At 41.4% G+C, this 27,802-nt stretch overlaps 1 protein-coding gene across 2 annotated transcripts in view; it reads right to left on the bottom strand.

Annotated features, from left to right (window-relative positions):
• Rcl1 (RNA terminal phosphate cyclase-like 1) overlaps window positions 1-24,626 on the bottom strand; it is a 49,867-nt gene extending 25,241 nt beyond the window's left edge. For both annotated transcript variants that reach the window (XM_013018477.1, XM_013018478.1), the window contains exons 1-4: window positions 24,318-24,626; window positions 8,936-9,007; window positions 5,830-6,005; window positions 1,847-1,921 (exon numbers count right to left, since the gene is read on the bottom strand). In XM_013018477.1, coding sequence (XP_012873931.1) covers window positions 1,847-1,921; window positions 5,830-6,005; window positions 8,936-9,007; window positions 24,318-24,453 — 459 coding nt within the window. In that variant the 5' untranslated portion in view covers window positions 24,454-24,626. The remainder of the gene's footprint in view (window positions 1-1,846; window positions 1,922-5,829; window positions 6,006-8,935; window positions 9,008-24,317) is intronic.
• Between the last annotated feature and the right edge of the window lie 3,176 nt (window positions 24,627-27,802).

The following is a 27,802-nucleotide window of genomic DNA, read 5'->3' as shown; positions in this document are numbered from 1 at the left end:
TTCACATGTTTGTTGTTGTTGTTTTGTGGGTCATGGGGCTTGAACTCTGGGCCTGGGCGCTGTTCCTGAGCTCTTCAGCTCAAGGCAAGCGCTCTACCACTTGAGCCACAGCGCCATTTCCTGTTTTGTGGTGGTGAATTGGAGAGAAGAGTCTCAGGGACTTTCCTGCCCAGACTGGCTTTGAACTGCAATCCTCAGATCTCAGCCTCCTGAGTAGCTAGGATTACAGGAGTGAGCCACCGGCACCTGACTTCTTCATCTTAAGCCCTTCAAAGTCTGTAGCATCTAAAGTCAGTGACAAGAGGGAGCAGATCAAAGTGGCTTCCTCTTTACCTACAGAAACAGGCCACTTCACTACCTGGGTCTGTTCTAGGATCCTAGTTTGTCAGCTGATCTCATTTCTTAACCACTGGAAATCCGTTATTATCTTCTTATGCAAACTTCGCATCTACTAAAACTCTGTATTATCCCAAAATTTTTTCTTCTATTTAAATCTAATTTCTTCTATTTAAAATTATAAAATGAGCTGGTGTCTGTGGCTCACGCCTGTAATCCTAGCTATTCAGGAGGCTGAGATCTGAGGATCACAGTTCTAAACCAGCCTAGGGAGCTGAGTTCATGAAATTCTTATCTTCAATTAGCCATGAAAAAGCTGGAAATGGAGCTGTGGCTCAAGTGATAGAATGCTAGCCTTGAGTTTAAAAAGAAAAGCTCAGGGACAGCGCCCAGACCCTGAGTTCAAGCTTTAGGACCAGCACAAAAAAATAAAATGAAAAAGAGATGTCCAGTATCACCATACTTGATTGCTTTATTCCTTTCCTTTCGATAATAAAGAGATGGGGGGGGCAGATGAATGAAGAAAAGAGAGGGAAAATGCAGACAAAATCTAATGTATATCCTACAAAATTAAGAAAAGTGAGGGAAAGGGTAGGTAGGGGAGAAATGGGTGAGAATATTGAAAAGTGTGATACTGATCAATTTTATATATCGTATTCATGGAAGTAGTGCTGTGGCTCAAAGTGATAGAGAGCTAGCCTTGACCAAAAAGAGCTCTGGGACAGTGCCCAGCCCCCAGGTTCAAGCCCCAGGACTAACAAAACAAAACAAATTTTAAAAATACATCTACTGTATTCATAAACTGCTTTGTTAAGGGCTGGGAAGGTAGCAGAGTGGTAGAGTGCTTGCCTTGCATGCATGAGGCCCTGGTTTCAATTCCTCAGCACCACATAAGCAGAAAAAGCCAGAAGTGGTGCTATGGCTCAAGTGGTTGAGCGCTAGCCTTAAGCTGAAGAGCTGAGGGACAGCGTCCAGGCCCAGAGTTCTGGCCCCACGATCAACAATAACAAAAACCAAACCTGCTTTGTTAAACAGCAACTCCTTTGTACACTACTTAAAGATAACAATAAATAGTTAATAGATGTTTAAAATACTTGTATAAGGTTTGAGAAATACTGCAAGCTCCTGGACTTTAGTTGCACAGATGATTTAGGTCAGAGAGGCCGTGGGATCACAGTTCTTGCTGCTCGAGAATTGTGAAGAGGAAGGCAGGAATTAAGTCCATGGGAAATGCTCATAGCAGCACCTACCACAAAGTAAGTGTAACATGACTGTTGGCTACTACAGTCATTACTAAAAGGTCGCCTTTAGTTGGAAATCAGTAGTGTCTGGTTGGTAAGCTTTGTGGGTGTTCTGGGACTTCTGATAAACAGTGACTTCAAATCTCTCTCTCTCTCTCTCTCTCTCTCTCTCTCTCTCTCTCACACACACACACACACACAGTCACAACTCTTCCAAATGAGTTCATGAGAAATGTTTGATACTTATACAGAAAGCCAGCAGTTCATACCTTTAGCTCAAACGATTCTCCATCAATCCCAAACTGTTTCAACAAAGGGAGTGCTGTTGCCTTAAGAACATCAACCTAGAAATTAGTTCAGGAAAGAAGTAAGAAAGTTTAAAGTGTTATACAGTCCAAGGAGCAAGTGAGGCTTAGCAACCACAGTTTGCTAAGAGGAAAAGAGAGCTGGCTTACAACGGCTCTGCTTTTGAGTAGATCTACAAGTTTACAAGCCAGGAGGGGAAGGGGGCGCTATCAGCCTGGCGTTCCTCACTGATCACGGGGACCTGCACTATCTTAAAGTCACTGGGGGCACTATATGCAACATGGGAAAAACTGCCGAACTCACACAGAAAACTAACCTGGCCCTTGTTCATTCTCATTTTCTTCCCTAATTCCTCTTTTTCTAAGATGGCCTTTTAATGTTTAGAGCTGGGGGCACAATGAGCCTATGCAAACCAAATAAAATATTCAAGGTGAATCCAGCCAGGTGTAGGTGGTATTTCTACATGAATGTACGGGTGGATGGGGCTAAGACAAACCTCAAAGTACATGAAGAAGCACAGGACCCCCCCCCCCAACTTCATTCAGACCACGCCACCTGCTTCTGTTATGTCTTTCCCAGTTTCTAGGTCTTCCCTAGTCACCTGTGGATCCTCATAGGGTGTGCAAATGACATTCACATCATATATACCTAACAAGCCCATAAATATTGCTCAGCTACACACAGGAAAGAGAATTACTCCCATACCTGCTCACTAAGGAATGAGCCATTCCCTTTGAAGCCTATGAGCCTGACCTACTAGGGGCAGCGAGGAAAGGTAAAATGAGCAAGAGGGTCCCAGGAGAAGCCCAGTCCTCCTGGCTCTGCCACTAACTCACTGCTTGGTCTCAAACATGAAACTCACAACTACCTGAATTTCCTTGTCTATACAATAAGGGCTTTAAGCTTAGATTGTCGCCAAGCTGGCAACAACTCCGGGAGGCTGATTCAATAGATGATAATGCAACAAGGCTTTAGGACAGAAGACAAGTTATAAGTAAATTTTCTGATATCAGAAAATAAAACAGTATCATAAAAATAAACTCATAAAACCCTAAGAACGTGCTCAGGATTGGTCAGTTGCGGCAGGGATAGTGACTAGGAAAACTTATTCAAGATTTTTATTTGAATCAAGGTTAAGATTTCAATGCTGCATTCTGATGCAACATTAAGCAATTTCATCCTTGCTTGAACATCATATCCTGTCCGTATATAACCTGTGTGCAACAATCTAAAATGTGTTGTTAACTCAATCTCCACACAATTACCCTCAACTGCATTACTGATTGTGGATCTCCTTCCTCTAGCAACCCTACAGTTTGAAGGTCTGCTCCAAAATTCATGCTAAACTATATTTGCCAGTATAACACTTTTAAGATGTAGGACCTTTAAGATGTCATTAAGTCATGAGGATAAAGGTGATTATCTTGGGAGTGGGCTCCTGATCAGAGGATGCATTTGATAAAAAGGATGCTCTATCTCACCACTGTGAAATCCAGGTACTACATCAAGACACAGCACAAAGGCTTTCACCAGATTCTGGGAGAATTCCTAGCCTCTAGAACTATAAGAAATAAATCTTAGACTAGGAGGATGACTCAGTTGGCACAGTATTTGTCCAACAAGTGCAAGATCATGAATGAGTTCAATCCCCACTATAAAAGAAGAAGAAAAAAAAGGAATACAGAAAAGAACCTCCCTGCTTTATACATTAGCTAGTCTCAGGTAGTTTGTTATAGCAAAGTAAGCAAGGTAAAATGGACTGGGATACTGGTACTCAGCACTGTTCTTATACTCCTATCAGGGCCCAGGGAAAATCAGCCTTATTAGCTCCCCAGCTGTGTTTACAGCTGCCCATACTATTGAATGAAGCTCTAGGGTCAGAATCAATCCTGGTATTCATCCATTTATGAAGAGAGGAGCTGGGGACATGAACTGACAGGGAAACCATACAAAGAAAGCTTGAAATGAAAATGGCACAGGATGAAGATGCTATGTTCTTTATCTAGCCACACCACCAGTCTGATCTTTATTATTTCTATTTCTAGAGGCAGGGGAAGTCCAAGGGCATGTTTAGTTTAACCTAGGCTACAGCCAGGTACTCATGATCATTTTAGTCATGTAATAATAAAAGCAGATGGCAATAAAAACTGACTTGTTTTTTAATATTGTGCATAAAACACTCACTGTGAACATGTAAAACATGTTTTTTTTTTAAAAAAAACCTGTTTAACTGCTAATCAAAACCAATTTTTTAACATTATCAGCCATCATAGAAAAAGAAAATAAAACTGAGATACACTGTGCTACCGTTTTCCCATCACGGAAGGTACTTTCCCTCCTTGCAATCTGAAAGTGGATCTAAAAAGAAGTGCATACTAAATGACCCCAAGCTGCTGACCGCATATAGGGTATATATGTGCACATCGGAGGGAAACTAGAAGGAAGACACAGAACCAGAGGGAAATGGAAAACATACAACAGCAAGACCCATCAGCTGTTCTGGACATTGATCAAAACGAACTAAGCAACTCAATGGCAGCAATGGGAGGGAGGGAATGAGTGGGAAAGAGGGAACAGCTGACATTAAACAAAAGGAATGTACATGTCACCTGATGTGAAAGAAATAACTGTATTGTGAAAGCTCATAGAACTGATAAACTTTATAGACCACAATAGAGACAATTTGCCCCATGGCGGTTAGAATGTGTTTGTGACTTTAAGTACCACTATCCCATAATACTATGAAATTTGTGAAATTTATGTAATCATTTAATCACAATAAAAAAATTGCAAAAAAATAAAAAGAAGTGCAATCTAAAAGTGCAATCTCAACTTGACCATATCACTTCTAATCAAAGGGCTCATTTCCTAGAACTGTCTAGAAAATGCCAAGGGGAAAAAGCAATCAGTTAATTTAAAATTCTGAACCACTCATGCAACATTCCTCTAAGGATAAAAATTTCAGCTATTTCACTGTATTCTAGGAGGAAGAGTTTACTCAACTGAGTTTCCAAGAATTTAGAAGTAACTTTTCTACTGCCTTAAGAACATATTAACTGTGTTTAGACTTTAGTGGGTATCTGGGTAAAGACCAACAGTTTTACCTTGGGGCTGCTCACTACGTCACTAAAGATCCTTCTCAGTTAGGAGAACTACACTTCACAAGTGACCTCAGAAGCTATCCATTTTATGGGTTATGGCATGTGTCCACAGTGGTAAAAACAAGATTACCTCTTCCTTCAGGACTTCAGGGCCATCAGCTTTCCAATACCTTCTCTGGACCTCCCTAAGAGATGTCTAAGACTGTCACAAAATCAACTGTGGGGGCTAAGACGAAAACTGTAGTTGGATATTAAACTATTGTCCCCATATATATATATATATATATATATATATATATATATATATACGAAAATTAGTATGCTTGATAAAAAGCCTGCCAGTACCCATAATCTATCAAAGCTCACATATTCCTCTCCTACCCTTAGGCCTTTTTGTCTAACTCTGAAAATTCCTAAGACAAAGAAAGGCCTTGAGTTCATGACTGAAACCTGCATAAGTAACGATTACACTGTGGCATTGCCAAGAGATATGATTTCCTACTTAAACCTTTGATCTGCTGCCTCCTAGCCTGAGCTCTCACGTGACCTTAGAAACTCTTCATTCCCGCAATACAGACAAACAGAGCCATCTTTCATGTCAGGCATGATGAAATGGCCAGCACCTGTTGTGAAGGTTCCTAGACATAACAATGGAAGGTGTCTTGCTGGAATGTTAGCAACCATCCCCAAAATGATCCTTTCAAGTCTGGGTTCATCTGCTTCATGGAATGCATTGACCTCAGATTTAAGGTAAATAACAGAAAGAGCATGCTCCAAAATAAAAGTAAGTTTAAAACAAAAGGGGAATTACACCATACACAACATAGTTTGGCCTCAATACTCACTGAAGGATCAACTTGGTCATTGGTCACTCCTCGCAGAACTATTTTTAACGGGTGCTTCATAAATGGAGCCAGGCAAAGAAGTCCTTCTAAGTAATAGCCAATGCTTCGAAGGACGCTACAGTCATGTTCCACAGTTCCTCCATACAGAAGGCCAGGCTGATAATACAGTGTTGTTCCTTAAAGTGGAGAAAAACAAAAACAAAAAAAAACAACCAAATGCAGCAGGAACAAAACCAAGTGTCACAAGACAACGAAGGCAAAAAGTCATCCCAAGGGGAAAATCTGACAAGGGCATCCAAGGGAATTCAAAATACCATTCCTGAGAGCCACACTTCACTCCAAAAGCTGACTCACTAACTGTCAAGCCTCTGTAACAGTAATAAACCGTGAGAGTAATTTAATAGACAGTAATAAATTAAAACTCTCCCGAGCCATCTAAGTTGCCAATGTCACAGCAGGGCACACAGGGCTCTACATGGGCACCCACACCTCCTGGGGGCATTGTCTCAGATCATGCTGATTGGAGGTGGTCTTAGTCTACCAGTAGCCTGCATTCTCTAGGCCCTTGAAACAAGTGTTCATACATCATTTTATTTGCCAAACAAGATCCCCAGGAAAAGGTGGGACTTATGGCACTTCATGCTATTCCTGGCAGCGATTCCAATTTAGTATTAGTAAATGCAAAGACCACAAATTATTTCATGGCATTAGTGGACGACCTTCATCATCCTTGCTTATTTTTTTCTTTTTCTTTTTGAACCCAGGCCTTTTATTGTTTTTTTTTTTTTTTTGTCAGTCGTGGGGCTTGAACTCTGGGCCTGGGCGCTGTCCCTCAGCTCTTCAGCTCAAGGCGAGCGCTCTACCACTTGAGCTACAGCGCCACTTCCCCAGGCCTTTTAGCCTAGCTGGCATTTTAGCTCATTTGATGCTATACCATTTGAGCCACACTTCCATTGATACATGGTATATATGACTAGAGGATAAAATATTCTGCCTTGTGAATCACTAAAAAAGGACTTTAATTTGGGGGGGAGGGGGAATTTGGATTTTTGTTGTTGTTGTTGTTAATTTGGCCAGGGGAAAATGGCTCATGTTTGTAACCCTAGCTACTTAGGAGGCAGGATCTGAAGATCACAATCAAAGCCAGCCCAGGCAGGAAAGTCTGTAAGGCTCTTAGCTCCAATTCACCACCAAAAAGCTGTGGAAATAGAGCTGTGGCTGAGCAAAAGAAGCTCAGCAACAGTACCCAGGCCCTGAGTTCAAGCCACAGGACACACACACACACACACACACACACACACACACACACACACACACACACACACACACACACGGAAGCCAACATATGAGAAAGGCCAAAAAATTGTGGAACAAGGGTATATAGCCCACAGAATCAGCCCCAGGATGCTTGCCATGGTCTCTTGTAACAGCAAAAAGTGAATCATAAGTAGTGGTTACTTCAATTATTACTCATCCAAAAAGCCCATAGAAGTACAGTGGTAGACCAGTTCCTGAAGCAAGGAAAGCTCTGAGACACACGTGCTACTGAAAAAACTCTGGCTGCAGAAAAACACGAAAAACATGACCCTGTTGATGGTTGGGTTTGTACAGGGGTTCATATAAGCTAATGCTGTGACACTGGCTATCCCTAGAGAAGACTGTCAAAAGAGAATAAGAGGTGTATTTGTTGTAATTAGAAAGTTCTTATAAATCTACAAGTAAACACTCAAGGACGGTAAAGGACAAGAAAAAAAAATACAGCAGAACATGATAAACTATTTAGAATTCTAGACATTCACAAAGTGAGTCCAAAGGACGATATTCTTAGGAAAGAATCACCAAGGTTCAATAGCTATGGGCATATGATTAAATAAAATGATGTTTAATCCAAAAGAACTCCAAGAAATGGAAACAAGAGGTTTTATGTTATTTTTGCTTTCTTGTGGGTTTTTGGGGGTCACTGTTTTTGATAGCTGTACCTTTTATCTTGTATGTAAGTTTATGTGTTTGCGGGAGGGTAAGGGAGAGCACAGAAATGGTGGAACAAAGGGTGAACAAATGCAGCAGTGACATTCACTAGACACTATGTAAAAAATGAATGATATAACTTATGGGGGAGAGGAACTGGGAATAGGTGACACTGTTCAAAAAGAAATGTACTCATTACCTATACAGGTATGACCCCTCTGTACACCTTTACAGTAATAATAAAATAAGTAAAAATAAAAGTAAGAGAATAGAAGTGAAGGACTTCTCACATTTTGTGCATCTTTTTGTACAAATTTTAAGAGACAAACTTTAAATAAAATAGGTATCAGTACATACAAACTCAGAATCTGTTGTAAGAACTTAATATGATGGTATAAATAAATGGACTTTGAGAAGTTTTGCATAAATGCTACACCAGGGCACCAAGTAGCCAGGATAAAAAGAGTGGCTAGACACTGGTGGCTCATGGCTATAATACTCGGGAGGCTGAGATCTTAGGATCTTGGTTCAATGCCAGCCCTGGCAGGAAAATCCATGAGACTCACCTCCAATAAACTTCTAAAAAGTCAGAAGTAGAGCTGTGGCTTTAGTAGTAGAATAACAGCCTTGAGCAAAAAAACGCAGGGATAGTGCCTGTGACCTCAGTTCAAGCCCCAGGACAGGCACCCCTCCCCCGCCCCCCAAAAAGGTACTGGCTTGTCATTCATCTGACAATTTTCAGGTAATCATGTGACTGCCACTTAAATTGGAAGACTTCATGTACACCTCTGGACAATCATATAACACAGAAGAAACTAATAAGCCTTTTTATCTGAACTGGTATTTTAATAAGTTTAACTATACTATTCACTCACGGAATTTCATGTTAATCCCAAAAGGTACTTCTACATCATCTAATCTGATAATGACTTAGGTGTACAAAGTGATTAGTAAAATTTTCAACATAATACACTATTTATACCACTAAAAAGGGTAAGAAACAGACTGGGGGGGTGTGGCTCAAATGGTAGAGCATCTGCTGGGAAAGTACAAGACTGAGTTCAAACTCTGCCAAAAAGTGAGAAATGGAGGAATGTACAGCGAGGTATTTACAGGAATTGACAGAAAAGCAGCTTACCTGTTTGGTTGATTTCTATTCGCGAGCCATTAGTTATTTTGTCCAATAGCCTTATGAAGCTGGCTTCAAAATCTGTAAGAAAAAGAGGAAATGCATTGGTCTGGTGTTAAGGTTCTATTTCCAGAAAGCTTATCTGGTCCAGATTCTGCAGGAAAGGACAGGTTACGTCCAGCATCACATCTGGGTTTTCTTCCGGAACTGGCTGAGGAATCTGAAGCAGTGGGAAGCACCAGCTAGAATATATGGTTAGTATAGAACTGCTGGAAAGAGTTCAGCTTTCACATTCACACGAAATGGCAACTCCACCAGCAACCAAATGGAATGTTAATTTCAGCAGCATAAAGTCCATAAAAGATCTGTTCTTTGACCTTAGGATGGCCAAATAGGACAGAAACAGCAGAAAGTAAGGAAGGTTTAAAATTGCCCCCCCACCCCCACCTCTTGCTCCAAAATAACTGAGAGGGGAAATTAAATGGAAGGCCATTAAAGTGGAAATTAAATGGTGTCTCACAGACAGGAAGCGATCACTAACTAGTTCCTTTTTTGGTTTCTTTACGAAGGTGCTTCAACCGAGTACTGATGGCTCACACCTGTAATCCTAGCTAGTCACGGGGCTGAGATCTGAAGACCACAGTTCAAAGCCAGCCTGGGCAGGAAAGACCATGAGACTCTTATCTCCAGTAAACTACTCAGAAAAACTGAAAAATGGCACTGTGGCTTTACGTGAAAGAGCACTAGCCTTGAGCAAAAAGAGCTCAGTGACAGGGCCCCAAGTTAAAGCTCTACAACCAACACCATCTACCCTCCAAAATAAGTAACAGTAATATTATATTGAAACTCTTTAAAAGTTGTTGTTGTTGTTGTTGGTTGTCTCAAGGTCTTTCCTATCTGGGCTGGCCCAAGATCCAGAGATATCATCCTCCTGATTAGTTGGGATTATAGGCATGAGCCACAGTACTGTTACCTATTTGTAAATGCATAAAACACAATTAATACATGAGCTTCATTTGTTGAAAAGACTATATGAATTTAATTTTATATAAAACGGCTATACTTTTCTGTTCAAATTTCCTTCAATTCCACTTATGCATAAGGCAGTTTAGCATAAGGCAGTTGTTCTTTAAGAGAAAGAGAGGGAAAAAGGAAATAAGAATATGATAGAATCTCTTTTCTGAATTGTGAAATTATGGAACAGGACAGACTAATGATTCTAACAAGAGAATATGACCTTCCATATGACCTTCCATTAAGCTGAGGACCAACTCCCCACCACACACACACCCCTCCTGCCATTAAAGACACAACTCCCCACCACACGCACACACACACACACACACCCCTCCTGCCATTAAAGACACAACTCCCCAACACACACACACACACACACACACACACACACACACACACACACACCTCCTACCATTAAAGACACTGCCTGACACTTGCAGACAGGTTCCCCTCCTGTAATAAACCAGTACAGATCTCAACAGTCATCTAAACTGATCCCAAAGGGTGAGCAAATCAACTAAGCAATTCTCATCTCCCTAGTCTGTTGCTTAACAAACACTGCCTCTTAACTCCTGTCCAAGTAAATTCCACCATTTCTGCAAAGAGCTCTAGTTTGGAAGGCAGAGAAACTCCATGAAACCTCAAAATAAATAAATAAAGATAGCTAATGCTTTACACCAGACTTTCTGTCATGTAAGCCTCATTGGCAATGAATGTCATGCGTATCTGATGGCCAAGACGGCCAACAAACCTACCTAACCAGCAATGGCAGACAGGATTTGGAACTAAATCTGTCCTTAAAGTCCATGCTCTAACCACATTGTGCCATTAGCTTGCTCCTAGTCTATTGTGTGTGTGTGTGTATGTGTGTGTATGTGTGAGTCACGGGGTTTGAACTCAGGGTCTGGTCACTGTCTCTGAACTTCTGTGCTCAAAGCTGGCGCTCAACCACTTGAACCATAGCTTGCAGCTCTTTTCTTGGTAATTTATTTGTGTTTAAGAGTCTCGTGGACTTTCCTGTCCAGGCTATCTTTGAATTGTCATCCTCAGATCTCAGCCACCTGAGTTGCTAATTACAGGCATGAACCACCAGTGCCTGGCTGTTTCGAAAAGAAGTGAAGCACTGATTTCTAGGTAAGTTTTAAATTGCAAGCAGCAACTCACTGTCCATTTAATGGACTGTAATCAACATTTCTTTTTAATGAACCTAGAACGGTATGGACAGACTCCTCCTATCTGCCCATTTCATTTTGCACAATTTCACTTACCCACAGACAACCCAACTCAGAAAAGACTAAATGGGAAAATCTCAGAAATAAACCATTCCTAGCCAGGGCCGGTGGCTCACTCCTGTAATCCTAGCTACTCAGGAGGCTGAGATCTGAGGATCTTGGTTCAAAGCCAGCCCGGGCAGGAAAGTCCGGGAAACTCTTCTCTCCAATAAACAACCAGAAAACCGGAAGTGGTGCTGTAGCTCAAGTGGTAGAGCACTAGCCTAGAGCAGGAGAGCTGAGGGACAGTGCTCAGGCCCAGAGTTCAAGCCCCACAACCGACAAAAAAAGAAAGAAAGAAAGAAAGAAACCATTCCTTTCCCTTCTGTCTAGAATCAAAATCTTTCCTTGGCCCAGCAATATCCAAACACCACACATCCTTCCCAAACCATCTGCCACTTAGAAGACACTTCAGTTACTGCAGATCCTGTCATGGGACCCCAGTACTTCTGTTCAATAAATCTTTATTTTACTTAACAACAACCCTAGAGCACAAGAGTATGAGGCTAGAAATGTGGAAATGCCAAAGAGAAGCCTACTGTCATTAAGTATGTATATGGTGCGGGCGAGTATAGCTAGGTGTGGTGGTGTTTAATCCCAACTGTGGGAGGCTGAAGCAGAAGGATCATGAATTTGAGGCCAGCCTCCTGTGTTACACAGTTGAGTTCTAAGCAACTCTGGGCTACATAGTGAGACTCGATCTCAAGAAGTAAAATAAAACAGCAACAACAAATAAAGGAATGACTTGAGTACTATGAAGACACAGTTTAAAGCATCACTGGGGTCTTGGAATATTCACAGTAATTATATACTAGCACTGCTGGCTGGTCATGAAATTTGGCTTCAATTGGACATTTCTTTGTACACATATAAACAGATTGTGGGATAAGTAGCCCCATCTTTTTTAAAACAACCGCACTGTGGAGTTGAACTAAAATTATGTCTCTGGTCTTTTTCTGCAGAATATTCTGTATCATTAATATGAAAAGAAAAAACTAGACACAATCTCCACCAAAATACTACAAGAAAGAAAAAGAAAGGAAGAAAAAAAAGAAAGAAAGAGAGAGAGACAGAGAGAGAGAGGGAGGGAGGGAGGGAGGGAGGAAGGAAGGAAGGAAGGAAGGAAGGAAGGAAGAAGAGAGAGGAGGGAAATAAGGGAGGGAGAGAGACAAAGGAAGGAAGGAAGAGAGGAAGAGGAGGGAGGAAATGAGGGATGGAAAGAGGAAAGAAGGAAGGAGGGAGAAAGGGAAGAAGGGAGGAAGGGAGGAAGAAAGGAAGAAAGGGAGGGAGAAAAGGAGGGAGAGAAGGGGGAGAAAGAAAGGGAGGAAGGGAAGAGAAGGGAAGGGAAGGGAAGGGAAGGGAGGAAGGAAGGAAGGAAGGAAGGAAGGAAGGAAGGAAGGCAGGCAGGCAGGCAGGCAGGCAGACCTTATTTGCTCAAGCTTTCCAGATACAATATGAGAAAGGAACAAATACAAATAAAGACTAAAATGAAAACCCCATACCTTTTACAAACAAGGACAGAAAAACCAGCAAAGAAAAAAAAATATTATGTTAGAAAATGCTTTGTTTTGCAATCCACAGGATTCTGAAGCATAAGCAGCCAGAAATGTTTTAACAAGAACAAGAACAGGAAGAGAACAGACACCTAAAGAGACCTCCACAAGACCATCTCAGGTCAGTCAGCAAGTGCTTCCAATGCAGTATCTCAAAGAACCACACTCCCAGCTAGTTCTAGAGTCCTAGCAACAGTGAAAATAGAGCTCCATCACCTGGTACAAAACAGATCTCAAGTTCACCTAAAAATACTAAGCGCCAAGTCCCAAAACTTCATTAAGCCAAGATGTATAGTGTTCCTTCCCCATTGCCTTTCTATACACTTGGACTCCCTCCCTTCAAGACTGTCCCCTGGGGTAGACAATATTACAGATCTAAAAGTTGGGGGATAAAAGTTCCAAAAGAAAAAAAAAGTTTACTATGTTTACTATGTTGTGTAAGAATATATAAGGTTATAAAGGTATAGAGAGAGTCAAAGTGTATGCCGTATCTTAAATTCGGACATAGCTACCACTTGGTACAATGGTTGACAGGTAAGAATGCTCGCAAGGTTCTATTTTCTAACCTGGATGGAGTTTACATAGATGTTCACTGCACAATCCATTAATATTCTTGTTTATTAAGTAATGTTCTGATATTTTAATCATGTCTTTTAACTATTTGGGACCATCAAACCCATGCCTACCCCCCTGTTTCCCTAATAAACCTCCAGATGAACAAGGACAAAACACAAAAGGCAAAATGATGTCTCAAAGAAAGGGCAAGCTAAAATAAAGCCTAGTAACTTGTACTTCAAAAACAAGGATTGTCTGTAATTCTAGCACTTCGAAGGAAAATTCTAGCATTGAAGCAGGAATATCTCAAATATGAGGCTAGCCTGGGGCTACACTTTAGGGAAACCCTGTCTCAAAATAAGAAGAACTGAGGATTTAGCTCAGTGGTAAAGAACTTGCCTAGCGTTTGCAAGGCCCTGGCCTTAGATTTATTGAGATATTTTTAAAATATGCTGTACCTCTATGAGTCATCTTCAACAGTGAATAAAAAAAAAAAAGATGAGGACTCAGGTAAAAAAAAAATGTGTGTGTGGGTGTGTGGGTGTGTTATATGAAAAAATAACAGATTTGTAATAGGAGCTATTTCAGAGTCAAGAATAAAAGACAGCCAGGCACTAGTGGCTTATATCCATAATCCTAGCTACTCAGGGGTTCTAAACCAGCGAGGGTAGGAAAGTCTGTGAGACTCTTATGTCCAGTTAACCACAAAAAGCCAGCATTGCGTTGAGCACCTGTGGCTCATACCTGTAATCCTAGCTACTCAGTAGGTGAGATCTGAAAGTCCCTGAGATTCTAATTTCCAACAAACCACCAGGAAACTAGAAGTAGCAGTGTGGCTCGAATGGTAGAGAGCCTTGAACAAAAGAGCTCAAGGACAACTCTCAGGCCCTGAGTTCAAGCCCCATGACCTACAAAAAACAAAAACAAAAAAGCAGTCTACAGTATATCTTCATACTATGTGGCAATTTAAAATATTTTCAATCAGATGATGAGGCAGTATACTCCTCTAAGCCTTAATAATTCTAACAATGGACAAATCTAAGGCAGAAGGTTCAGGAGTTGGAAGTCAGACTGCTCCACACAGTGAGACTCTATCTCAAAGACAAAAAAAAAATTTGAAAAGAATTTTACTTAATTACACAAAGAAACACTCATAGAGTATTGAGGAAAAGTTTAAAAAGTACTAGATGCAACGTGATTTAAACTTCTTTAGGGAATAACAAGAACACAGTGAGCTGCAAACAAGATTAGGAGTCAGTTCAACCAACAAATTGAACTCAGTGATGGGACCCCTGTCATCCTACTTATGCAGGGGGGTGTAGGAGAGAGGGCAGTAGTCTGCTGACTTACAGGGGTGGGGGTGGGGAGTAAGCTGCTTAAGAAGGACTTAAACAGGCAAACATTTTAAAAAGGGCTGAAGATATGGCTCAAGTGGTAGAGAGGCTACCTAGCAAGAAGAGACCTTGAACTGACAACCAGTACTACCAAATAAACAAATACACACACACACACACACACACACACGTAGAGACAAATGAAATTGAAAACAGAAAAACAAGACAAAAATTGCTGCACCTAAAACAGCGTTTGTGCCACTTCCAGGAGTGCATGTATGCATGTATATGTGGTACTGGGGAAACAAACCCAGGACCTCATGCATGCGAGGCAAGCTCTCTACCAACAGGCCAAGATAAGAGCTGGTTCTTTAAAAAAAGAGACAACAGAAAAATAGTAATAAAAGGGACGTCCCTTAACTTAATAAAAAATAATATAGCTAACACATTTGGTGAAATACTGTGTGCTGTTCCCCTATGATAAGGACGGAGTAAGAATGTTTATTTTTATTATTCTTATTTAACATATGGTGTTTAAAGTTCTCCCCAATACAATAAGGCAGAAGCAAATAACAGTCATAAAAATTAAATTCATAAATTATTCCTGGGGGTTGGGAAGGTGGCTCTAGTGGTAGAGTGCTTGCCTTGCATGCATGAGGCCCTGGGTTCGATTCCTCAGCACCACATAAGCAAAAAGCCGGAAGTGGCACTGTGGCTCAAGTGGTAGATCGTTGGCCTTGAGCTGAAGAGCTGAGGGACAGCGCCCAGGCCCAGAGTTCAGGCCCCATGACTGGACCCAAAAAAAAAAAAATTATTCCTGGCAAGTGAATGGAGACAGAAATAATGGGTTATGGCAGTCATAATACACAATGTAGGTATGTGAAACTAGGTAACTTGAGGGGAAGGGTGGGTTGGGACATAGGAAGAGTGAGGAGGGAAAGGGTGACATTGATTAGGATGTGTTGTATTCATAAACAGACATGCTGAAAGATTATAGATTCATATGTAAATTTGTAAATATATAATCTATATATTTATATAAATCTATAATCTATATAAATGTATATTATACATAAACATTGTACAATACATTAAATTATATATTACATTATAACATATTATATAATTACATGTGTCATGTTATATATTACATATGTCATGTTATATATAATTATAATTATTAACTAATTATTAGATTTCATGATTTAGAACTTTATATATTACATAACTATATAATATAATGTGTGTATTGTATGTACATAGATAATATATATAATTACACAGCATATGTGTATATTATTTGATATATATTATATATAATACATTTATATATACATATGTATATTATATGGGTTTATATATAAATATTTAATGATTTACTTTATATATATACATATATGTATATACATTTATGTATATGTGTATATACATATATATTATTCCTACCTGCGGATAACATGATTATCAATGTAGAAAAATCCCCTAAAAATTTACCAAAAAACAGTGAAATGTACCACAAAACCCACCTACCTACTAAGAAAATAAAGCAAGTTTGCAGAGTACAAGGTAAATATACAAAAAAAATCAACTATATTTTCATATACTAACAACACAGAGACCAAATTAAAAATACTACTCCATTCCAACTGCTTTAAGAAAAATCAGGCATATCTAACAGTATACACAGGGCTTGAGTTAGAAAACTACGTAACCCTGATAAGAAAAAATAGGTATTTTTTTTTTTTTTTGTCGGTCATGGGGCTTGAACTCTGGGCCTGGGCGCTGTCCCTCAGCTCTTCAGCTCAAGGCGAGCGCTCTACCACTTGAGCTACAGCGCCACTTCCGGTTTTCTGGTGGTTTATTGGAGATAGGAGTCTCATGGTCTCTCCTGCCCGGGCTGGCTTTGAACCGTGATCCTCAGATCTCAGCCTCCTGAGTAGCTAGGATTATAGGCGTGAGCCACCAGCGCCCGGCAAAAAATAGGTATTTTTAAAAGTAGACTATGTACATAAATTTGAAAACTCAACAAAAATATCAATTCTCTCCAAATTGACATATGTTTAATACAATCCTTGTGGAAATTAACAGCAAGACTTTTCTGTAGAATAGACCAGCAAATTCTAAAATTCTGTGGAAAAGCAATTAATGTAAAGCTGGAATAAGTAAAATGATTCTGAAAATTGAAAATTAGGAAGCCAGGCTCTCCAGGCTCATGCTTATAATCCTATTTTGGAGGCTGAAAACAGAAGGATTGTAGTTCAAAACCTGCCCAACTAGAAAAATCCATGAAATTCCATCTCAGTGAAAGAAGCTAGTGTTATAGCACACATCTATCTTCCCAGGTAGAAAAACTGTAGAACCAGGAAAAACATGCAGATTGGTTATCACTTACTCAAAATGCTTGGGATTAAGTGTTTTGGATTTCTGATTTTTTTTTCTTAACTTTAAAACATGGACACATACAAAAAAAGATATCTTGGAGAAAGACCCAAGCCTAAACATGAAATTCATTTATGTTTCATATTCATCTTACACAAATATCTTTTGTATGTAGGGGGGGAGGGGCGGTCATGGTACCTGAACTCTAAACCTGGGCGCTGTCCCTCAGCTCTTCAACTCAAGGCTAAAGCTCTACCACTTGAGCACAGTGCCACTTCCAGCCTTTTCTGCTTATGTGGTGCTGAGGAATCGAACCCAGGGCCTCATGCATGCTAGGCAAGCACTCTACCACTAAGCCACCTTCCCAGCCTCTTACACAAATATCTTGAAAGTGCTTTTTATACAATATTTTTAATGTACCTAATATTTTACTTCTGACATGTCACATGATGTCAGATGTGAAATGTTCCATTTGTGGAGTTACATCAGCCTTCAAAAGAAAAGTCTCAGATTATGATGGATTTCAGATTTTCAGATTAAGAATGCTTAATTTGTCATAGAAAATCTTTAAGATTTAAGGCTAGGAAAAGAGTTACTACATTTAAAATCAAAAGCTCAGCCACAATTTAAGAAATTGAGAAAATCTACTTTGTGACTTTAAAAACACTGGGTAGGGGCTGGGAAGGTGGCTCAGTGGTAGAGTGCTTGCCTTGCATGCATGAGGCCCTGGGTTCAATTCCTCAGCACCACATAAGCAGAAAAAGCCAGAAGTGGTACTGTGGCTCCAGTGGTAGAGTGCTAGCCTTGAGCTGAAGAGCTGAGGGACAGCGCCCAGGATCAAAGTTCAGGCCCCAGGACTGACAAAACAAAAAAAACAAAAAACCAAACACTGGGTGGGAAAAAAACAAAAAAACAAAAAACATAAAACACTGGATGCAATGATGAATACCTGTAATCCCAGCACTCAGCCAAAGGCCAGGCTGTCCTATCTAGCAAGACTCTTGTCTCAAAAATAAACATAATTGTGCTGGTAGCTTTAGTATGGCCTTGTTTGTGATCATCTGGGTAAATGCCCAGAAGTGGGATTGCTGGGTCAAAGAGGAGCTCTATGTGGAGTCTTTTGAGGAACCTCCATAATGACTTCTAGTGGTTGACACCAACAATACAGTAGGGTTCCCTTCTGACCCCATCCCCTTCAGCATCTGTCATTATTAGATTTTCTGATTATAGCCATTCTAACTGGGGTGCAGTAGAATATCAAGGTTGTTTTGATTTGCATTTATGACCAGAGAAGTTGAGCATTTCTTCATGTGACTATTGGCTATTCTTAGTTCCTTTTCAGAGAAGTCTCTCTTTAAGTCTTTAGCCCACTTGTTGATGGGAAAATTGTTTCTTTGAGAATTTGTTTTGGGAGGATTTAATTTTTTGAGTCTAAGTATATTTTCGATATGAGGTCCTGTGAAGATCTTCTCCCAGCCTGTGGGCTTTCTATTGATCTTACTAGCAGCATTATTCACCATAGCTAAGATATGGAACCAACCTAGATGCCCCTCAGTAGATGAATGGATCAAGAAAATATGGTGTATTGTATTTGATGTTGGTATAATTTGTGGAGGGAAAAGGGAAAAACAAATCGTTTAAATGGGGATACAGGTGGACCCATTGCAACAATGAGATATACAAGTCGTTATGTCGGAAACCAACTTTACAACTTTGGGGCGGGGGAGGATTGGGTGGGGAAGGCAGGGAGAGGATGGGAAGGAGAAACAAAAGAGGAGGCTACAATGCTTGATAAGAAATGTACTCATTATCTTGCTCATGTAACTGTAACCCCTCTGTACAATATTTTCACAATACAAAAAAGAAAATATGGTGTGTATATATATATATATATATATATATATATATTGAATTCTATGCTTCCATCAGAAAGAATGATACTGCCCCATTTGTTAGGAAGTGGAAAGACCGGGAAAAAAAATTGTATTAAGTGAAGTAACCCAGTCCCAAAGAAGTTTAGATCCTATGGTTTCCCTTGTTTGCAATAATTAGCAAACATATAGGATAATCTTATTAGGTGAGCTGAAAAACTCAAAAGCCATGTACATATGACCATATAAGATGATGCTAAGTGAAATGAACCCCAAGATATGGAACAAGGGGTCTATTTATTGTTATTGTTTTAATGTACCATATGATTTTATTATTGTTGTTGTTTCCTTTGTATGTTCTTTCCTTTATGGTATTATCACTATATTTGATTTTGGTGCCCTGCATCTTGTACATACATTTATCTAACTTGGGGAGGGGAAGAGGAATAACAAAAGGCTGAAACAAGGACACAGGATGACCCATTGCAACAAGGATACCCACAGGACAGTATACTAGAAATAACTTTACAACTTTGGGGGGGGTGGTATGGGAGAGGAGTGGAGAGGGAGGGGATAGTGGGACAACAGCAAAGAAGGGAAGGGGCAACAATGCTCGACAAGTAATGTACTCATTGCCTTACTCATGTAACTGTAACCCCAAGTAATATACTCATTGCCTTACTCATGTAACTGTAACCCCAAGTAATGTACTCATTGCCTTACTCATGTAACTGAAACCCCTCTGTGCAGCATTTTTACAATAAAAGATTTAAAAAATAACTTACAAATTATTTATAAAACATTATGAAATAATTGTTTATTTTTGTAAATTGATTACTTATAAAGATGAAGAACTGAAACATAGAGAATTATTGGCAAGCCACCGAATGCCCAAAACTCATGGTTAAGGACAAGTCAAAACAAGAAAACAAAACCACTACCAACTCTTAAAACTCTTGAAACATTATAAACAAATCAACAGTCCTATTAGAAAATGGGCAATGGCATTAAAAAAATAAAGACATCATTAGTCACTTTGTGATATGTGGATTAAAGCCACAATGAGATATTACTGCATAAGTAGTAGAATTACTACAGCTAAAAATAGTCAAAGGCTGGAGAATGAAGAGCAATTGAATCACTCACTTGTTGGTGAGAATAAAATAGTACAATCACCCTAAAAAAAAGCTTGGCAGTCTCTCAAGAAATTAAACACAACTAACTACAACAAAGCATTTGCTCCCAGTTATTCCAGAGAAAACAAGACCTGAATGAACTCTCAAGTCATGGGCTTTATGATATGCAGAGACAAAAGTACTTGGGACAGAGCTTTATGATGCTGATGAGGATAGTCAGTACAATAAAGTTTACTTTTTAAAATGGTACAAAATACTGTCTATTGTGAAGTTAAACAGGGGAAAATAAGTCTTCAGGCTGGAGCTGGATGAATTCTCACTGAATGTTTAACTCAGAAGCTTTCTATATCTTTGGCTTTTTATCTTCAGCAAAATGACATTTCCTCTTTAATGTCAGGAAGCATATAATGATATAGTGTAATTGATGCTGACTATAAAATAGCCCAGGATGGCCTAGAACTCAAGACCCTGCTGCCTCAGTCTCCAGAGTGCCGTATACTACACCATGCCCAACGTGAATACGTCAATCACTGAAAGCATTCCAGCATCAATTTGAAGACTCAAGTTCTTCTCATTAACTACAACGTCTCTGGATAGGAAGGGGATAGTGAACTCCCAGAGTTTGACCTAGGTCTGTCTCCTTGAGAATCCTTGCAGTTTTCATTTTGTTGTTCTGCTGTTTTGCTTTGCTTTGCGACAGCATCGCATTCATTAGGCTACGCAGGCTGTCCTCAAATTCTCTATGTAGTACAGGCTGGTCTTGAACTCATGATTCTTCTGCCTCAGTCTCCCACCTGTTAAGATGACAGATATGCACCACTACACCTAACTGTTGGGCAGTTTTCTTAATGCCACAGGCTGCTATTCCTAATCATCAAGGATATGGGAAAAGAAAGGTTTTAACTATTAAAATATAGTCATTTTCAACATCAGCACAACTGACTTTTGGACAGAATAATTATTGCGGGAAACTATCCTGCCTCATAGAATATTTAGCAGTACACTGGTCAATACTAGATGTCAATACCAAAACAACACTCCAAGTTGAAATAACCAGAAAGGTCTCCAAACACTGCCAAATGCCCTTTGTTGAGCAACTATACCTCTAGCTGACAATCACTGCATTCACAAAGTACATACAAATAACTAGAACTGGTCAGCTAAATGAAAAAAACTGAAAAGATATAATTCTCTTTAAAGTTCTGAAAAGTTTCCAAGCAGAAACAGGAACAGATTCAGGATATCAGAGAGCAGCGCTTTACCCCATAGGTACCAACTACATCTAATAGTCCACAGTACTAGGGATTGAATCAGGGGCTCGGGTCTCATGCTTGCAAAGCAGGCATTCTACGCCTTGAACCACATTTCTAGCACCTTTTTGTGTTTCTTACTTTCAAGGTAGTGTTTCAGTTTATGCCCAGGCCAACCTGGGCTGTGGTCCCCCTTACTTGTGCTTCCCTAAGATAACAGAGATACATCACTGCTCCCAGCCACTAAGTAAGATGGAGTCTCAGAACTTTTCTGTGATCCTCTGAGACCTGACAGCTAGGATTACAGCCTTAAACCACCATGCCCAGCTCACTACACTTTTAAGTATTTATTAGAACTCATCATAATCCTATGAGATAGGTAGCACTAATCACCCTACACAAATGATAGGAAGTGGAGCCTAAGAAACATTAAAGGACTTACCTATGGTCCAAGAGCTAAAAGTAAGTTAGACCAGGATTCAATCCAAGGTCTAATACTAAACCTAAACTCTTAACTGCCAAGCTAGTACGACCATGACGACTTTTACCATGGTGAAATAAAGAAAATAAAGAACATCTTTACTTAAGAACCATTTCCTTCACCTATAAGGATCCTCACAGCACTCACTCCATCCTATCAAGACACAAAGAGATCCACAAAGTTTTCCTTTGTAACTTCGCAGGCCAGCCTCAGCTTTTTCTACTACAAGTTACTCAAAATTCTTCCTGCTTAGATAGTAAGCCCCTGAAGAGCAGAGGCAAACTTCTCACATCTTATGCCCCTCAAAAAACCTTGCACATAAACAGGCTCAATAAATTTTTTATGAAAGAATGGTCCTGAGGTAGAAGGCCTCCCATAAAAATGCCTATTCCCCTCAGTCCACTCCATGGGGGATGCTGGAGTACTTTTGGCAGATGTTATTCTTGTATCTGGCCAGAGGTTTTACTGAAGATCTTACTGGATATTCCCTGAGTTGTTTCCAACTGTCATAACCTGAATCAGAAAAAAGCAGAAAGAGACAACTAGCAACACAGCCTGTTGGTTATATCTCTCATCAAGCTACCAGGGGCTCACAACTTTCTATTGTATAGCAATGTATTTGTTGTTTAAAAAGAAAAAAAAAAAGTCAGGGAGGGGAAAAACAAAGGAGAAGGTAACAATGCCCGATAGGAAATGTACTCATTACCTTACTCGTGTAACTGTAACCCCTCAGTACAGTATTTTTACAAAACATATATATATATATATATATATATATATAAAAGAAAAGTCTTTATTCTAAGGCACCTCTATTCAAAAAAAATCCAGAGTTCATAGAAAATAGAAGCCCTTCTTGTATGTATCTTCTTGTATGTCTCTAGACTAATCTGGAGTTCAAAAATGAAAAAGATCAATGTGAACACTAATCAATCACTTTTCACAAGGCCAGACTGAAAAGAAGGGTGACAAAGTCACTGCACAAATAACTCAGTGATCTTTCCTTAACTGGCTCAGCTTTCTCTCTCTCCTTCCTTCTTAGACAGGATCTCACTGCATAGCCCAGGCAGGCCAAATACTTATGAGCATCCCTGTCTCAGTCTCCAGAATGCTAGGATTACAGGTGTGTTGCACCACATCCAGCTTTCCACCTCCAGTTTCTAAGTAGTACACAGAGCACAGGAACTATATGGGCAAGCTTTTCCTAATATCACCCTCATCACTGTACATAAGATCTTGTGGTTCTTTCCTTCCCAATCTTCTACCTTCATCAGCTGACATAACATTCCATCGCACCATATGCGACAATCTCCCTTAAAGAAATGCAGAAATAGCATAGCGGGCCACTGCTGGCTGACACCCGTAATCCTAGCTACTCAGGATGCTAGATTTGAGGACTATGTTTCAAAGCCAGCCAGGATAGGAATGTTTGTAAGACTCTTATCTCCAATTACCAGCAAAAAAGCAGGAGTAGACCAGTTTTTCAAATTGTAGAGCACTAGCCTTGAGCAAAAAAAGCTCAGAGACAACACCCAGGCCCTGAATTCAAGCACTAGTACTGGCACCAAAAAAAAAGAAAAAAAGACAGAAGTAGAACTATCAAAAAAAAAAAAATGTATTCAGACATATGATGAAATGGACGGGCCACCGAATACAGGAGCCAGAGAAAAGTTAAAGGTATCATCCTGACCGAGGAAGTTTCTGTGACTAACCACACACCTTTGGTTTTCTTTTGTCCACTGTTGGAAAAATCAGTAATAAGTCTTCAAAGGCATATGCCTATGATTCCAGGGGACCAGCCAAAAATAAAAACTATTCTGATTTGAGAGACTTAAATGTGATCTTTTTTTTATTATGGTATCTAGCTCTGTGGGACAAGAAGGGAGCTTCCAAAAATCTACAGTTGACTGCTTGCGTGAAGTGAAGACACGTGGGCCTACCTAGTGACCCATCCATGTCCAGATTCACTCCGGGCCTATCAATCACGCGTCCTGATGGACACAAACACATTCTTCTTTTAAATTCTCCAATTCACACCCAAGGAAGGCGGAGCAGCCGAGCAACACGAGCGTGGGGGCGGCGCTGCTTTTGGAACCAACCCGTGGTTATTTTTTTTTTCCTCTCCAGATGCTCCTGGACCACAATTCGAGCCCACCGACTGTTCCCCCACACACACACTTTTGGGGGAGAGGTTTGTGGCACTGAGTGGCGGACGCGAGAGGGAGCTGGCAATAACACGTCAGGCTGGGAAACGTGTGCATGTTTACTACCAGCGCCCCGCAGTCGCCCCGCACCCCGAGACGCCCGGGGGACCCCCCACGTCCTCCCCCCCCGCTCCCCTCCCGAACCCCGCGACGTCCGGGGTCCCCGCACCCCCCGCACCCCGAGATGCCCGGGGCCCCCACGTACCCCCGCACCCCGAGACGCCCGGGCCCCCCACGTTACCCCCGCACCCCGAAACGCCCGGGCCCCCCAAGCCCCCGCCCCCCCGCGGCCCCCGGCCGCCCGCTCACTCCGAACCCCGTGCCGCCCCCCTCAGGTACGCACCGCGGAGGCCCGGGCTGTCGTCTCGGGCCCGAATCTTCCGGATCTTGACGGGGCGGCCGCTCAGGGTGGACAGGACCAGCCGCTGTCGTAAGAAGTTGCAGCCCGCGTAGCCGAGCGAGTGCGCCGGGGTCGCCATGTGCGCGCCCGGACGCCGAGGCGCCGGCCACCCCTCCCCTCCCCGGGCGCGAGACCCCGAGACTTCGGATGGGGCACGCGGATCGCGACCCCCCGGCGACGGGGACGCTGGCGGCCCCGGGTGGCCGCCCTTTAGTCCCGCAGATCCCGCAGCCCCTCAGCGCGTCCACGTGGTTTGGAACAGGAAGACGGAGTAGACCAGACACCGGGGTCAGAGGGGAGCGGGGCGGAGCCAGCGGCCCCCTTTCTGCTTCCCCGCCCAGTTGTGGAGAGGGAGGCGGCGGCGCCGGGGGAGGGCGGCCGATTGCTCCGGGCTACGCTTTCTATTGGTCCTGTAAAACCAGGGCGGTGCCTATTCCGGGCTACCATTGGCCTACGCTGGAGCTGGGCGGTGCCCAGACCTCGATAAATTGGCCAGTAGTGGAGGTGGGCGGAGCCTAGGTCCCCGGCAACAGCGCATGTAGTGGGAGGGGATGGAGGATGGAGGGAGGGATGGAGGAGGGGGCGCGTACCCGCTGCCTGGGAACCCAGGCGCGGAACTGGCTGGTCGGGTCCGTGTTCCGTGGTTTTCCCGGAGGCGGGAGGAAGCTCCCGAGGAGGCGGGGGACTCCAGTGAATCGCCTACCGTAGCAGCGCCGTGCTCGGCAGCCAGCCGCGAGGATGATACTATCCTAGATGAGCCGGCAGAGCGCGCGCGCCCTGCCGGGGCGACGCCGACACCGTGCCCGCTGTCCGTGGCAGAATAGCCGCCTTTGGTCGCGGGGGGAAAAGCCTAGAAGAAAACGCCAAGCGCAAAGTAGCATCCTAGAGCTAGGATCCGAGTTCGGGAAACCGATCGTGGCTTACTGTGGGAGACCCACCTCGCTTTGTCCTTTTCCGTCGGTGCCTTCGTTTATATTCCTTGAGCTTCACCTCTAAGCCTCAGAACAAATAGTTGCAGCAACTTCAAACATTGTCTCTACCGAGAGAAAGACAAAGAGAGACAGACAGAGAGACAGACAGAGAGAGCCTCTTCCTCTTCTCCATTCTCCAAACGTGCAAATATTCTTGACTATTGGGTGATTCCACTTCTCAGACTTTCAGAGATGCCCAGTTACCTACCAACGTGAAAGTTCAGTGTCATCATTACCTTAACTTTGTAGCCGTAATTAAACAAAATTCCCCAGAGCAGGAGTTCCAGAATGCACCCTGAGGAATGGGGTGAGGGGAGAATGTTCAAAGAGTGGGTGCTGGAGTAAGATCAAAAAGTGTAACCCACCCCAAACGGTAAGAATCAGGGTAAGAATCCTCCTTATAGGAGGACAGAAATAAGGAGGTCAGGTTAGTACAAATGTAATTTAAACTTGATAGAATCAGCACTGAGGCTAACTGCGAACCTATTGTATTAATGCTGTTTATTGAGATGGCATTTTAGGGAGCTATAGACAGCATTTGAAAACTCCAGGGGCCCTGAAGACTCCCCCTTATTGCTGTTGTGTGGGATGTTAAAGCAAGGCATGGAAGTGCCGCAAGGGTGATCTTTTTGTGTGAGTGCCTATACTGGGGCTTGAACTCAGGGCTTTGAGTTCTCACTTGGCTTTTTCCACACAAAGCTCTGCCACTGAGGCACAGCTCTACTTTCAGCTTTTCGCTGGTTAATTGGAGATAAGAAAGAACACGTACAAAAGTAACTAAGTATGTAAATATAAATGATGTTAGTATTTATGCTTACAACATTTTTTCCTTTTTTTTTAAAGGCAAACAATACCTAAGTCAATAACTAAGTATCTATGTTATAGGATATACAATGAAGGCCGATATAAATTGTAACAACAACAGCATAGAGTAGAAGGGAGAAACAAAAGGAATTGTTAGTGAAATTGAGTTAGAACTTATTTAAAATAGGCTGCTAATAGATACTATTATTCATTTCCAGTTCAACACTAAAAAATTAAACAATACATAGTAAATACACAGTAAACTGACAAAATAATTAAAATTATACAATAGGAAATACCTATTGAACTCAAATACATAAGAGGACTGGAAGGAGAAAAGTAAAAGACCTTCAGACAACAAAATAGCAAAGTCTTCCTTACTGATGATTACATTAAATATGAATAGATTAAACTATCCAGCTAGGAGGTAGAGATTGGTAGGAAAAAAACACATGATCTAATTACATGTTTTTGCCAGAAAAAGTCAACTCATGGATTTTTGAGAGAGGGATCTTGCTATGCTACACAGGCTGACCTCTAACTCCTGAACCTCCTGCCTCTTCTGCTTGAATGCTAGGATTGCAGGCATGTGCCACCACACCTGGCTTCATTTTATACTTAGAAAACCACAGTTCAAGTCAAGTGCCATTAGCTCATGCCTGTAATCCTAGCTACTTAGGAGGCTAAGATCTGAGGAGCACACTTCAAAGCCAGCTGGGCAGGAAAGTGGGTGACACTCTTATCTCCAATAAATCATGGGAAAAATCAGAAGTGGCCCTGTGGCTCAAGGGGTAGCCTTGAGCTGAAGAGCTGAGGGACAACTCCCAAGCCAGTGGTGAAGCTCCACAACCGACCAAAACAATAAAAACAAAAAAAAAAACACAGTTCAGGGCTAGGAATGTGGCTTAGTGGTAGAGGGCTTACCTAGCATGCATGAAGTTCTGGGTTGGATTCCTGAGTACCAGATAAACCGAAGTAGCACTGTGTTTCAACTGGTAGAATGCTAGCCTTGAGCAAAAGAAGCTCAAGGACAGTGCTTATGCCCTTTGTTCAAGCCCCAGAACTGGCAAAACTAGGTAAATAGATAAATAAGTCATAGTTCATTAAAAATCAAGAGATATTCAGTTAATGGATTGTCGAAATGTGGTGTACAATGAAGTATTACTCAGCAATATAAAAGGAATGATACCCTCATAATACACTGACAGTAGAATATTTACTTGGCAATAAATAATAAATAAAAGCATTATGTTAACTGAAAGAAGCTGTGCACAAATAAATATCCATATTTATATTGGTTCCATTTATATGAAGTATACAAAACATGCAAATCTATAGAGACAGAAGAAAGCATATTAAAAAGAAGCAAAAAAACCCACTAGAAAACCAGAAGTGGTAGTAAAGCAATAGTGTTGAACTAAAGAGCTCAAGATCAGCGCCCAGGCCCAGAGTTCACGACCTACACACACACACACACACACACACACACACATGCACACACACACACACACACACGAAAAGTAAAAGAAAAAAGAAATCCAAACTCTTGTTCTAGTTGTTTAGCAAAACCATCAAGAAGAAACTTTGTAGCCAGGTGCTGATGGTTCACACCTGTAATGCTACTCTAGAGGCTGAGATCTGAGGATCACAGTT

This window comes from Dipodomys ordii, unplaced genomic scaffold (genome assembly GCF_000151885.1).
Source record: "Dipodomys ordii isolate 6190 unplaced genomic scaffold, Dord_2.0 Scaffold40, whole genome shotgun sequence".
NCBI lineage: Eukaryota > Metazoa > Chordata > Mammalia > Rodentia > Heteromyidae > Dipodomys > Dipodomys ordii.
This window is presented reverse-complemented; position numbering and strand designations above follow the sequence as displayed.